The following is a 14918-nucleotide window of genomic DNA, read 5'->3' on the forward strand; positions in this document are numbered from 1 at the left end:
ATGTTTAAAGATAAAAATATATTAAAAATGTAAAAATTAGATTTAAAAAAAATTGAAAAAATCATTTACACTTTATAGAATGTGTGCTATATACACTAGTTTTTTTATTAAAGAAAGACTAATGTGATAAAAATAAAAATATAAAGAACGAATCTTATCAAATAAAAATATAAGGAGAAAGTGTCACAAATAAAAAGTGGAGGGCAAAGATGCTTATTTCCGATTTATTTTGACAATTAGATTTATTTTTCAAAATCTAAGGGGAATAGACACGTGAATAGATAAAAGAAAAGGTTAAAAAAAAAGAGAAAATATTAAACCTCACGCTTTCTTTCATGATTTTGGTGGCCTCAGCCTCAGTCACCGCCAGCTTCTTCTCCCTCTCTCAGCTCTCTGCCGAATACTTTCACTCACCATCAATATACACACAACCAAGAAGGTCTGTTGTTTTGCTGCCGGTTTGTCCTTGAAGGTCTGGTGACAGTTTGTTTCTGTTTCTCTTGGAAAACCTTGTACAATCAAAAGGGTGCCCTTCTTCTTCTTCTTCTTTTCTTTCGGTTTTTATTTTTTTTATTTTTCATTTTCTTTTGCCCTGTTTTCCTTTTCCTTTTAACAAGTTGCATGCATTTTTTCTCCATGTCACTTTTCTTCTGACTTTGTCAGAATTTTATTTTATTTGCTTTCTTTTTTGTTTTGGCAGCTCAGTTTTTCATTTACCACTCTGTTTCCTTTTTCTTTCTGTTAGAGTTTAGGGTTTAGGGTTTAGGGCTTTGTTTTGCAGTTTCTTAGAGAAAGAACAAGGTGTTTGAGTTGGTCGTTGAATCTCTCTAGGAATTAAAGAAACATGAGTGATAGTAGTAGTACTAGTAAAGAAATGGTGGATGCTAAAGAAGCAGAAAAAGGTGTCGATGAAGCACCTAATATCAATTTGAATGATACAATAGGTCAAAGGGAAGCCAAAGCACCATCTATTTCTCTTCCTCAAAATGGGCAACTGAAAGCAGAAGTCAAGGATAATTCTGCTGCTAAACTAACAATGGAAAACACTGTTGTCGAAGGAGAACAACAACAAATCGAGGCTAATGATGATAAAACTAGTGGTACTGATGCCGATAAGAATGCAATTAGTGGTAGTAACGTCCAAACCAAAGCCAACAATGGAGGAGTGCATGATGACCATGAAGATAAGAATGTGAAATTGAAGTATGGGGATAATGCTCACAAGGGCTCTAGTAGGAAAATTAACATTGATGCTGGTACCAAAAATGAGGATAATCATGTTGATCTCTTCGATGAGAAGTCTTCAGAGACACAAGTTGAAGATGTTAAGAATGCGATGACTAAAACAGACTTATCCCTAAACACAGAGATTACCAAGGATATGTCTAAACCTGAGTTCCACCAAGAGCATGAAAAGATTGTAAGCACTTCAAACAAGTCATTCCTTGTGGACCCTTCTTTAGGTGAGGGCTATGAATCTGGAACAGAAGACGAGCAAGCAGCATTTGCGAAGGAGGTTGAAAGGTTTTACAGAGAGAGTAACCTTGAATACAAGGCCCCAAAGTTCTATAAAGAAGAACTGAATTTGCTCAAGTATGTTCACTTATTCCTGAAGCTCAAGTGCTTAACGTTAAAAACCCTTTCTGTGATGTGTTAGTTCTTTAATGTCATTTATCTTGTCTCAGGTTATGGAGAGCAGTGATCAAACTGGGAGGCTATGAACAGGTTTGCTTTCTCTCTTTCTTTAAATAATCCTTCATCTTCTTCTGTTTTGCATCATTTGTTTGCAGCGACTTTATAAGGACGGTTAATCTTGAATTCAGACAAGCTGACATATATTGTACATCAGCAACTAAAAACTTGTGTTGAAGGTTGGAAAGGGAAATCATCAATTGACTTCCTGATTAGTAACTCATATAATATTTATGCTATTTTTTGGAGAAGCTTGCATTGCATTAAACAAGTTTATAATTGGGAGAAGCACCAAGAAGTCCTTCTTTTGTTTGTAAAGGATAACTATGCGCATTTGAACTTTTATTCTATCGATAAGTTAATTGTTTGAAATTTCCCCAAATTGGCTCAATTTATAAAAAAAAAATATTTTATACCCTTTATGTTCCTCACTATAAACAGTTCTACCAAAGTTCCCATCGACCTACTTTTTGCCCCCTTTGTCTGGTTGAGATTATGAAACATTAGCATACTATCCCCAGTAGTAGATTAATAATGTAAATTTACAATTCCAAGCATATTATGTTCCTTACAAATTCAATTACATTTATACAGTTACATCTGATTGTTAACCAACTTACAGTTAGTAAGAAAATATTATGACCTTGTTTTCTCTACTAAACAAAGTACCCTTTTTTTCACAATAACTAGGTATTCGGACTACCATTGACCTTGACTGTCGGTTCATTATACTATTCACCTTTTTTTCACTTCTGCCAGTTGATGTCACTCTAAAATATCTATACAACTTCTTGTTGTTGGATGCTATTTAGTTTTTACTGCAGGTAAAATTTCCAGTTATAGCTTTATGTGGCTTCACAAACATGCATAAATCCTTTGGAAAAATATGCATCTGATTATTGCCTTTGAGAAGGTATGACAGGATGCATTTTGTTTGTAACTCTTTGCAGGTGACATCATGCAAGTTGTGGCGTCAAGTGGGAGAATCATTCAGACCCCCAAAGTAAGGATGATTCTGGTTTTAGTTGATATTTATCATGTATCTTATTGAGTAGTTTTTTGGGGTTAGAAACCAGGGAAAACTGCAGTTACAGCGTACATTTGGGTCTATAAATAGCAAAAACTGTGGTTTGTCTACCGGATGCACGAGGACTAATTTTGTTATTCTTGTTGTTTTCAAGAGGTGAAAACTGATTGGAGTATTAATGGTTATGCATATTCTTTCAGTTTGCTGGGTTTGCATACAGGAAGAAAGTGTTCCTAAGACCACCCCGTCTGTCCTTTCATAGGAAATGGCAAACCTCAATATCCTTGTCTTGTTTTAGTCTGATGGTCAAGCCTATTGCTCTTTTTGTGTAACTTTCTGTTTTCTATTTTTAGTTTAATATTTAATTGTTGATTACATTTTTGATTGAACAGGACCTGTACTACTGTTTCTTGGACATTTCGAATATTTTATGAAAAGGTTATTCTCTAATTTCTAGCTACATCTGTGGTATTTTATATTTCTATTTGTTTTTTTTTTATACACACTTCTTCAGATTCGCGCTTCCTTCATGCAGGCATTACTTGAATATGAAAAGCATAAAATGCGTAATGGGGAGCTCCCCTTCTCTGATGGTCCCTTGACAGAGCCAATCAGGGTTGAAAATCAGGTAATCTGAAATAGCTAATGCAGATTTTGTCATTTTATGTGTTTTGTACATCCAGCACTTGAGGTTTAAGATTCGTCCATATATTTGTAATGTCACTCTAAAATCTACCAGTGGAATGTGGTGGCTGTGAGGACATTTTGTTTTTGAAGAGATAAAATTGCTATGTGGATGAACATGGATTCTTGTGCAATATAGTATTTATGGTGTAAGAATGGAAAAGATAGCTTTTTCGAACTCTTATTGTGGTCCGATGGAAAGCCGAAAGGTAGCTGTTGTAAACTTTTTTATTGGTGTAGGGTCTTTGGCTGTGATTCTAGTTGCCTTCTTTGTGGATCAGTTATTTAAGGCAGAATATAAATGCTGCATTCTTACTGGGTGGTATGTGGACAAGAAATACTTGAGTCATTTTCTTGCTGCTCCTATAATTGTAAATGAATTTAGATTTTCTTTTCTCCTTTTTCTTTGCCCCTCCATCTTTCTCATAAGAATGTGAATTTTTCTGTCAGCAGTAAATAATTAATTCATTCTGTATAAATATTATTGCAGGCCCCAGGAAGTCAAGCTCTCGGATCAGGTAGGGCTCGAAGAGACGCTGCAGCTCGTGCCATGGAGGGGTGGCACTCCCAGCGTCTTCTTGGTAATGGTCAGGTTTGTCATCCAATTATTAAGGTGTGTGTAGAACTCCAAAGACTTAAATATTCGTTTTTTTTTCTTTTGAGAAAGATTTAAATATTCTGATGTTACTAAATAACTTTTTATGTAATTATTAGACAATGTTTCTGTTTAACTTATGGATTTTCCTTGTTTCTTTCCCTTATCTGAACAAGGATAAGAACTTGAATTCTACACCGAAGGGTGACAAGCTGCTAAAAACTAACGGTACAGAATAACTAACTGGATCAGTATTTTCATTAATTTCATTGCAGAAGTGGTGTTATCTGAACTTATATTATTGACTCAGGTTTACTGAAGCGTAAAAAGCCATCGAGTGTTGAGCGTTCTGTCCTTGTTCCTCACATGAAAGCAATGAAGCCACAGTTAGGATTGCTGGTTCCTTTATTGTCAATGTCATGGGCATTGATTATTGATTGATAGTGAAACCTAATATTCTCATTTTGAAAATTCTAAAACTGGGTTTTCTTTTGGCAGAGTGGATTCAATGGTTATTGATATTGGACCTCCAGCTGATTGGGTGAAGATCAATGTGCAAAAAACTGTAAGATTTAATCCACCTTCTCATATCAGTTATCACACGTCAATATGTAGACCTTAATCTATTCTTCTCGCATTTATGATCTGGTGTTTTTGACTCTACACAGAATGACTGCTTTGAAATATATGCTTTAGTTCCAGGACTTCTGCGTGAGGAGGTAATGTATCACTTGAAGTCTGTTATTCAGTCTCAATTCTCTAATATCTTATTGCAACACCAATCTATGCTTTTGAAATTTTCCTAGAATGCTTGATGTTGATCTCCAGTATTTGAAGTATTGTTCAACAAGCTCTTACTTTCTATGCCAAAAAATGTCTAAAGTATCATTCAACAGGCTCTTACTTATGCCAATAGTGTTTGTTTTTCAGGTGCATGTCCAATCTGATCCAGCAGGACGCTTGATTATATCTGGTAACCCAGAGCAAGTGGATAATCCCTGGGGTGTGACACCCTTTAAAAAGGTTTGTCAAAGATAAATGGATTCAAGTGGTATTTTTGCTGATGGTTCATTGGAGTTTTTTGGATGTCTGAATCACTTGGAGAGTCCATTGGAGTCTTTTAGATGTCCAAGTCACTTTGAGATTCCATTTTTGGTCTTTTTTTTTATTCATTCAAATACTTCGAAACATTGGAATATTACCATGATATTAAGGGGGTTAAAGTCAAAGAATTTAGTAAAACTGTAAATTGCTGTAGGAATCTTGTTTATTCCACCAATTAAACACGCAGACTTGAGTTTGTTTACTGAAACCAAATGTGGGTTTTGCTTTCAGGTTGTCAGCTTACCTTCCAGAATTGATCCGCATCAGACATCTGCTGTGGTTACCCTGCATGGCCAGTTGTTTGTGCGCGTGCCATTTGAGCTGTCAGATATTTAGAATATGGAACTCTTTCGCTTAAAGCGAAACGGGAGATTACTCCAAGACAAAAAAGTAGTTTGGACAATGTCAAGCCTAACATGTAGTGTAAGTTGTTTAGTCACTGCTAGGATTGAAGCTCGAGACCGTCTAATTGGCTTTGTTTCTGCTTTTATTCTGTAATTAACAGTAGCAAATTAATCAAAATTGGATAATTATGAAACAAAATCTACTAGATATAATAGGCAAGCGAGAAAGCGTATAGCAGGACAAAAAAACAAAGACCTTCATGCGACGACCACACCCGACGGGTGATGAGTGGGTGTTTGCAAGGAATCGCTTTTTTTCTTTTTTCTCTTTCTATGGCTCTTAACTCTAATGGGGATGCTGAAGTGACATGCAATTGCATATTTGCATGTCACTGAAACCAATTTATTGCTTGACTATGTCTTTTAAATAGTTGCTTTGTGCATCAAAGTATGCTAAGAAATTTGGCTTTGTTTCATTCTATGAGGTTAAATTTCATAAAAGCAAGCTCCTAAGGGGGGAGGGGAGGAGGGCAAAAGAAGGAACAGTGAGTAGTGACCTCGTTCAGTTCTGAAGAACAAAATAGGGCACTGGAATTCCCTGCTGTACTCCAGACAGACACCAAAAGAATAAACAGATGAACCTTTTTACCTAGATTAATTTTAGTCTTAGTTTTATATAATGTATGCTAACGGGTTCAAACCACAAAAAATGATAAATTTGGGCCATTCCTCTAATTGACATGCTGACAAATGAGATTTTGATTGTCATTGTCAGTTAGGACTGAGAATGCTCATTCTTTTGCTATGCCAATGTTTTAGCATTCAACAATCACCAGTACAATTAAGATAATGTTCAGTTTACACACCCTAATGCATCAATTTTGCTCGTCAATAAATTAGCCTTTTGTCTGCGTCTCTTCCACTGTCCATCAGAACCCCTTCTCTGTCAAAGCCCAGCCCCCACCCCAACCCCCACCAACCAACCTAGCAGGTTGCCTATTTTCGATCATTTTTTAGAAGAGAAAACTTGCAAAAACTTCATTTTACTACCCTGATTGTTAGACCTGAGTTGGAGATTTCTTGAGTAGGTTTGCAATGCTAGAAATTCCCTGTCTGTTTTTCACCATATTTTTTCTTCTGCTCATGGGAACTGAAATCCTGACCCAGTGCCATCTGCATTTGTTGCCGCCTGAGGTGGGCTGATGGCAATCCATAGTAAAGACAGTGTGATTGCAATGAGACCAGACCAGACAAACACAATTGTTGGTGTCTTCCCTCTCCTTCCCATCAAACCTTTGGCGAAAGGGTACAGATGGGCCAACACCCAGAAGCTAAAGAAAGCTCCACCAATGAACTTACTCCATTGTGGAACTGTGCTGTATACCGTCCTTATAAATGCAAAGGCTATAGCAATTATGTTTGTCATGGCAATGACAATTGGTGGAATCATCAATGACGTCCATTTCACAATATACAAGTCTGCAAAAATGTCGTCTACATCGTCTCCTGCAGACTTGGAAGTCAGAGTGAAAGATATTTCAATCCCTGCAATCACTTTAAGAAGACCTTGTACAACAGCAGCAAAGTGAGCGCTGGTTCCGGAAATGAGCCAGAATTGTTCGTTCCTCCACCATTCTTCCAACCCTATACCCGACCATCTCAACTCAAGGATAGCAAGCATGATGAGGCAAACAGTTATAGTTAGGAGGTAGACTAAAAATGTAATGCTCAGTGTTTCCACAATGAAGAATCCTGAGAAAAGGGAGAGCGCCGGGAGGAAGCAGTAGACTATCAGGAACATAGAGGTGAACGGATAGATGCCAACATTAAGATAGGCAAGGCGCTGAAGTAACTTGAGCTTCCTCGAGGCAAGAAAGGCGTTGTTTCTAGAGAAGAAAATTTCCACGGAGCCTGTTGCCCAGCGAAGCACCTGGTGGAGTCGATCTGTGAGGTTAATTGGAGCTGATCCACGAAATGCATCACGCTTGGTTACACAATAGACAGAATGCCATCCACGGTTGTGCATACGATAGCCTGTTACCACATCTTCTGTGACTGAACCATAAATCCATCCCACCCGGTCACCCCATTCGGTCTTGTCCTCGTACCTGTAGTAGCATTGACATTATACATTCAGTTTCAGAAATATGTGCTCAAGTTTAAAGAGACGAGATGAAGAAAAGCATACCAGCAAGAAATGACAGAGACAGATTCAGCAACTGTAGTTGCATCAAGCGGTTCGCGTGGAACCCTTAGAGCTCCCGGGGGACGTCCATACTTAACAGCAGGATGATCAGCAAGGGGCCGGGCTTGGTACTCAGCAATTGGTATAGATTCAGCCAGCATTGTAGAGTTTCCAAACCGCTTGGGCAGTAGATTCAAATCAAGATCAGGGTCAAAGTCTGTGGCTGTCAGCGGACGTGTTTCAGCAGCATCATTGCTCTTCTGCTCATACTTGTCAGGATTTGGCGGATCAAACCCATATAGTGCAAACCGTCTGAACATGCAACCAGTTCCCACATAAACTGGACCCTGCGCTCAGGTATGATAAAATCATTCTCAAATACATTGATTTCCTGGAAACGATAGTACATACTTTATATTAATTACATTTTCTGATTGTAACTTGTACCTGCACACCATCAAGGGCACGCATTTGTCCATCAAAAAACACAGTATTGTGATTAGCATATCTGTCAGAGGGATCAATGCCTTCAAATCTTTGGGGAAACTGTATGTAGCAGATGTTTTCGCCACCTCTGTCCATCATGAAGCACATTCCTTCTCTGATGGCTTTACAGTTGTAGATGTAATGATCACAGTCCAAATTGAGAATGAAAGGGCCATTGGACAGAATGGCAGAAGCTCGTACCAAGGCATTCATTGCGCCAGCTTTCTTGTTATGGTCATAGCCTGGCCTCTTTTCACGCGAGACATATACAAACATAGGAAGGCGTATATCAACGTCCGTGAAGTCTATTATCTTGTCATCTGCACCTCCCATAAGTGGGTCAGGGCTAGGAGGCTTAAGCATCACCTGCACTTGCAGAGTAAAATCCTTCTTACTTTTGATCAGGACGGAAATAAATTCATTATAGAAATAGAAACTCAGTACCTGAAGAATTCCAGCATGGTCACCTTTGGAATGTTCAGGAGCAGGGGAGGCCCAAGTTCCAGGCCAGTGGCTGCCATCTGCCATCCATGTAGCTTTCTGGATCTTTATAGGCTCCATAGGATCAGCTGCACTCTCCCTCATGTGCTTCAACATTTTCATCTCCTCTCTTGCATTAAAAGCATCTGATCTTCTCCTGATTGAATCTGGGAGCCCATTGATCCTCACCTTGAACTCGTCGTACTCCCGCTTTATTCTTCTCCTGTCTTTCACAAAATCAGTCCTGCTCTTGTTCTTCGTTGGATCAACTTTTAGGCTGAAGTAGGTTTCAGGATTCCTTGGCTCAATATTATGTTTTCGGCAAAAAGGAACCCACAGATCAGCAAAGCTTGCAGCCTCAGCCATTGCCTCAAAAGTAAGGAGTGCACCTCCATCATCAGATATATAGCAAGCTATCTTCTCCACAGGGTAATCTACTGATAGAATTGAAAGGATAGTATTGGCAGTTACAAGGGGCGGCTCTTTGTCAGGGTCAGCAGTGGACACAAACAAATCAACACCAGGGAGATCAGAGCGTCCGCTGGGATTGGATGGTGATGGCATTTCAAACTTATCGCGAAGAACCTCAAGGTCAGTGGAACGATTGACAGGGCAAAGTTTGGGAATCTGATCCAAGATCCAGGAGAACGCAAACCATATTTCGCAGACCACTGACATAAGCCACAACCATCTTGCATCTTCATTTGGATTGTTAACTCTCCAGTTCAAGAAGAATCCGAGCACCACCAGTCGAACCAGTATCAGCAATCTGTATGGTTTTACCTTCGAATTATATGCATTATATGTATGGAATAGCACGGAGGAAGTTTATTCTACAAGTAAAAATTGCTGTCTATTATTACCTGTAGGGACTCATAATTGCTGCTGGCATTGTCATTTTGCGACTGAGGGGCTTCCACGGTTTATCCATATTTTCAACCATGCCGCCTTTGAATCCATCATCGTCATCATCGCCGTACATGTCATCCTGAGGCCAGAAGGCATTACCATAGCCGTAAGTACCTTTCGTTTCGAACAACCAGCGGTTGTGATCAAATTCGCCAGTTTGGTTTCTTTTCATCATTGACATGTTGTTGCGGTCATCTTTATTTGGCGCAGGCAATGGCAGAGCTCCACTAGAGAAATCAGGAACTTCATCATCATAATCTCCAACTTTATAAGGCTCCTTGCAGCCTGGACATAAACCCGTCTCCTTTTGGGCGTCAAGGTAGCAATCCCTACAAATTTTGAACCTGGAAAAACACATCTTTTAGACATGGAAGAGTATTTCTTGGCAGAAACATATGATATGAGCTTGACGACTAATCGGGGATATGTATATTTCACCTGCATTCACAAGGGATGACATCATTTCCTCTTTCATCCTTCATGATCTTGCCATCACAAGCAGGCATTGCACAAGAAGAGCCTTTGGATCCAGCCATCTGAGGATGTGTGACTTCAGATTCAATGACCTTGTCCATGAGATGTGCACGGGTTACACTGTTGAATCCGCCAGTAAAAAGAGAATTGGAGACATACTGCTCTTCAGCTTTTACGGCGACAGAGGAATCCATTGGCTGGTTATCAGGGGTGGGAGGAATGTGTACGGTGTAGTTCATGTAGTCACCTGATATCTCTCCTGACATGTCAAGGTCTTCACGTGAAAGACTAACATATCTTCCGCTCGAAGTCCTCCTGGCAAATTTCACCGTTTGCCCACTTGAAGAACGATTTCCCTGGGAACCACTCGACCCTCCAGGAGTACGTAAAGCCTTCTTGGATGGTTGTGAAGATAGAGACGCCATTTCTTTTTCACTATTTCCTTTTTGGGATATTATTATGCCTGTGGAACCATTGCTTAATGTTTACCTACCTCTGCAACATTACATTCAATGATGACAGGATTTGGAGAAGGAAGCAGACCCATCGCCATGCTTGTTTCTGGTATACATTCTAATAATATTCAAAGGAAAGAGAGACTCAGGAAAATGGATTTCTATGGTAAGAGACCAAGTCCCCATATTATTATGGCTGTTAATTTTGATGGTATTTACGGGTTTCAAGGAGATTTATTTGTGGCATTTTTCATTCTTCAACACTTTGTTTAATTCTTTCTTCCACGTTCTTATGATATATTACAGATAATTCATATATCTATTTAATGTTTGTTTGTTTTTTTTTTTTAGCGAAAATTAAATGTATGTTATAAACTCATGAGGTTCCCAAAAAGAAAATTCAGTTTATAACCAACGCCATCAAATACTAGCCTACCATTACCATTTTTTTACTATATCCATTGTCACATTGCTGGGGTTACTAATAATAATATAAAAATAATTTAACAAAAGTCTCAATATTTATACTATAATCTCACATTTCTTTTTTTCTAAAAAATAATAATTTAAAATATTTTAAAGCCTTTTTCTTAACAAAATTTCTAATATTTTAAAAACTTAATAATATAATAAATATCAAAATTTCTTAAGATATATTTATTGATAATATTATATATAATAAATACATTGGGATAGAGATTATTATAGAATTAGAAAATTGATTTATTAATTTAGGTAATACTAAAAATATAATTAAACTGGTATATGTTAATATTAGAATCATTTTTAATTAAAAAATAACTTATTAGTCATTATTATTAAATACACAATATATATATAAAAAGATACATTAAAATAATACTTATATATAAAATATAATTACAGATATACGTCCAAAACAAGAATTTTTTTTTTATCTTGATTCATTAATTTTATAAAGATATACTTAATATGTTATTTTCTAGAAGTATAAATCAATTATGATTATGATACTATTTTATTAACTAATATAATATTAAAAATATAATATAATATTATTTTATAATTATAATTTATTAATTAATAAATTAAATTATATAATAAATAAAAAAATTTATGAGTATGATATTTATATGTTAAAAATAAGTATTAATTTTTAATTTTTTACGTATAAAAATAAATACAGTCAAAAAAATTTATACTTTGATATATATATATATATATATATATATATATATATATATATATATATATATATATATATATATATATATATATATATATATATAGACATGTATTAAATTATTTAAAATTAATATATATACATTAATCATTTATTAATTTAATATATAAATAAAAATATATTATTAATGTAAGCGACAATTTTTCATGTACTTTTTATTACAATGTTTTTGATTAATTTTGCACGTTTTTATCATTCATGGAGAAGTATCATGTAATCTGTCTCAGACACAAGCTGGAACATTCATCTTCACAAGTAAGTGGACTGCAACCTCCAGAGCTAAAGCTTCTGCAAAAAGAGAAGAGGCTTGCACAGTCTTAGTTGCTCCATTAATTATTCTCTGTTGGAGAATGGAGAGATAAAAAAAGAAAAATAAAATGATATAAAGAAAGAAAGAATGACAAGAACTCCACACGGAAAAGAAGAGAGAAAAAGAAATGGTTTATAAGTTGATGGTGTAGCAAACTAAAGGGGGTTAGGCCATTTTGATAGAAGACTACAACAACATCAGCTCAAGCTCATTTTGCAAATATGGAAGATGTCTTAGGCCAGCACTCCTCGGCCTGCCGAAATTCCAATAGTGGTACTAGAGCTCAAAAGGCTTAACCGCCGCAAGTCTTGAACCTGTGAAAGAAATAAAATGGGCTGGACATGTAAGGCCACTGCAAAAGAATCGACATTTGAGCCAAGTTGGAAATATAGGGTTAGACTCGCAAATAGAAGATGGAGGGCCACCCAAATTGGAAATGGGTTAGACATTTAAGGGCCAGACTCACAAATAATATGTGTGGGCAAATGATAACTGGGCTCTAAAGAGTGGGTCAAGCCTAGTTATATTTGAGGGGGGAGTATTGGAGAATGAAAAATAGAAAAAGGAAAAACGATGTAAAGAAAGATAAATAATCCCACACCAAAGAGAAAAAGAAGGGAGAAAGAAATGACTTATAAGTTGATGGTGTAGCAATATAGCCATTTTGAGAAAAGGCTACAACAACATAAGCTCAAGCCTATTTTGCAAATACGGAAGATGTCTCAGGCTCAACGCTCCTCGGCTCGCCGAAATTCCAACATTATCAATAATTATATTTTCACTGATCATGATTTAGAGGTATTCAACTGCTAGGTCCTATCCAATTCCTATAAGAGGCTTACATAGATTGAGTTCATTGGATGTTCCTTGTAGTTTTGAATTCTTTAAATGACTTTGCATCTCCATAAAAAGGAAACAATTGACTTAATAAGATCTTTCAAAGTGCGAAATAGACGTCCAAATGAGAGGGTGAATCGGACTTCTCAAACTTCTCTATCTAGATATCTTACTTATTTGAATATGGTTATAGAAATATTTGCAAGAGTTCTGTTAGATACTTGATGCAAACTGCATAGATATTTAACTGAGCTTAGAAGGCTTTCTGTTAGATATTTACAGTAGTAAGCCAACGTTCTTTCAACAGATACTTCAACTGTTATGACTTGCTCACTGTTCTATAGATACTTCATGATTGGATAAGTAGGAGGATGCAAAGAGATAAATATCTTATGCATGTTAAAGAATAGCTAGATATCTAATTAGATAGTTTTTATATGTAATATGATATAGATAGCTAACAAAGTGGATAATAGTATTAGATATATAATAAATGCACAAGTTAAAGATGTTAACACAAAGACCTACATCCGGTCCTCAAAGGATCACACCTTAAGATTTACTCTACTAGTGGGCTCTATTAACGATTAGAGATCAAGCCTTACAAGGTTCTGATACTAAGAAACCTTACTCAGTCTGAAATATCTTCTCTCTGATTGACTCACAGAAGTTATTAGGCTTCTATCAACCTCTCACTTACTTCTTTAGATGCAAATGGACTTCTCACAAACTTTTCAAAGGAGGCTATGTCACCTAACAGACAACAAGTTTTCACATTCGGTGCCTGGAAACCATACAAGAGATTTTCTCTTTAAAAAAAAACTTAAAATAACAGAATTCTATATGGATCAAATGCAAATTTAATGCAAGAAAACTGGAATGAAAAAAGAAGATGAAGAGTGGTAAAAGTAGCTCTCGGGTCTTGAAGAGTTTTTAGAGAGCAAATATTATTTTTCTTTATTGTTTTGGTAGGTGAAGCTCTTATTTATTAAGCAACAAGAAACTAGCTGTTAGATACATTTCTTAAAGTTATTTTAGATATGCACAAAAGGAAGCTTTTCAAAATTTACTTTAGAAGCCTTTACAGTTGTTGATTTAAACATTTGACACACTTTTTAGCTTTTTGTACTAATAGTTAGTGGAAAGCTGTCAAAAAAACCCTGTTACTGTGGCAAACAACTAAAATTAACAGAGTGAGGTTGCTTCTACTTCACCCAATATAAACTAGTCATTTGGACACATGTATGGTATATATAACTGTATGAGAAAATGATATGTCAGACTAGATAACTGATATATATCTTAAAAGTATCAAATAAATGTCTGATGAAAGATAGATATCTTAAAAATCTGAGAGTTTATGCACTAAAAACATATTTGAGAAAATCATAATATGTCTTTATATGATTTTGAAATCAGAAGATGACTTGAAATCTTACAATGCATCAAAATTATTTTGTCAAAGCAATTGATCCATTTAATAAAATATCTAAAAGACATGTATTTCTAAATAGAGATTACTGACTTATAGACTTCTTATTCTTGATGTCTAAGTGTTGCTCTAAGTAAGGTAGATGACTACTCTGACCACTCTACTCTGCTAGTCATCTTATCAAATTTTTCTTGTACCTGTATTATTGGATGTATGATAAATAATATTAAAATATCTAATAATATCAAAACTTAAATTATTACTAACAAACCTTTTTAAAGACTACACTATTTCTAGTTTCTTAGATATTTTAAGCAAATGAATGAGATAAACATCGTTACAAAAGTCATATCTAAATTAATCAATTGAGTCTGTTATTCTCTGAAAGACCTAAAACTCATTAAATTAAGAATATAAATCACTGATTCGAGTAATTTTTTATACGTATATTCACATTGATTTAACTCATAAAATATATCAATTTATTTATTTATATTGAATGAATAAGCGTTGTGATGCTGTTGATAAGTACCCTAAACGATGCAAAAAGGAATATAAAAGGCTCAAAAGCACCAAGTGAAGTGAAAAGGTGTAACATCCGAAATTTTTTTAGCATTTATTTATGCTCATATGATGTGTGCCATGCATGTATTTAATTAATTAATGTATTCTATACCAAAAA

At 35.8% G+C, this 14918-nt stretch overlaps 2 protein-coding genes across 5 annotated transcripts; one reads left to right on the forward strand and one right to left on the reverse strand.

Annotated features, from left to right (window-relative positions):
- The first annotated feature begins 105 nt into the window (after positions 1-105).
- On the forward strand, positions 106-5645 carry LOC8285372 (AT-rich interactive domain-containing protein 6). 4 transcript variants are annotated; one of them, XM_015716379.2, is made up of 13 exons: positions 106-526; positions 701-1593; positions 1686-1725; positions 2643-2695; positions 3112-3157; positions 3255-3347; positions 3894-4016; positions 4181-4226; positions 4309-4384; positions 4497-4563; positions 4667-4717; positions 4929-5021; positions 5334-5645. In XM_015716379.2, exons 2-13 carry the CDS (start codon positions 845-847, stop codon positions 5436-5438), a joined length of 1542 nt encoding a protein of 513 aa, XP_015571865.1. In that variant the 5' UTR covers positions 106-526; positions 701-844; the 3' UTR covers positions 5439-5645. The 4 variants fall into 4 exon arrangements, with proteins under 4 accessions (XP_015571865.1, XP_002514402.1, XP_048228901.1 ...); XM_002514356.4 differs by having other exon boundaries at positions 113-526; positions 746-1593; positions 4175-4226; XM_048372944.1 differs by having other exon boundaries at positions 114-526; positions 4175-4226.
- Positions 5646-6154: 509 nt separating this feature from the next.
- Positions 6155-10570, reverse strand: LOC8285371 (cellulose synthase-like protein D4). Its single transcript, XM_002514355.4, has 6 exons — positions 9945-10570; positions 9461-9850; positions 8562-9366; positions 8079-8483; positions 7635-7978; positions 6155-7554 (listed from the first exon to the last, which is right to left on the reverse strand). The coding sequence occupies exons 1-6, from the start codon at positions 10403-10405 to the stop codon at positions 6588-6590; spliced, it is 3372 nt and encodes a 1123-aa protein (XP_002514401.2). The 5' UTR covers positions 10406-10570; the 3' UTR covers positions 6155-6587.
- Positions 10571-14918: the final 4348 nt, after the last annotated feature.

Source organism: Ricinus communis, chromosome 4 (genome assembly GCF_019578655.1).
Source record: "Ricinus communis isolate WT05 ecotype wild-type chromosome 4, ASM1957865v1, whole genome shotgun sequence".
Classification (NCBI taxonomy): domain Eukaryota; kingdom Viridiplantae; phylum Streptophyta; class Magnoliopsida; order Malpighiales; family Euphorbiaceae; genus Ricinus; species Ricinus communis.

Coding starts and splice junctions, on each gene's coding strand:
- LOC8285372 (XM_002514356.4), top strand. CDS start 845: ATGAGTGATAGTAGTAGTACTAGTAAAGAAATGGTGGATGCTAAAGAA. Junction 3,158..3,254: donor TTCGAATATTTTATGAAAAG/GTTATTCTCTAA, acceptor TCCTTCATGCAG/GCATTACTTGAATATGAAAA. Junction 4,718..4,928: donor CAGGACTTCTGCGTGAGGAG/GTAATGTATCAC, acceptor TTTGTTTTTCAG/GTGCATGTCCAATCTGATCC.
- LOC8285371 (XM_002514355.4), bottom strand. CDS start 10,405: ATGGCGTCTCTATCTTCACAACCATCCAAGAAGGCTTTACGTACTCCT. Junction 9,851..9,944: donor GTCATCCCTTGTGAATGCAG/GTGAAATATACA, acceptor GTGTTTTTCCAG/GTTCAAAATTTGTAGGGATT. Junction 7,979..8,078: donor GTGCCCTTGATGGTGTGCAG/GTACAAGTTACA, acceptor ACCTGAGCGCAG/GGTCCAGTTTATGTGGGAAC.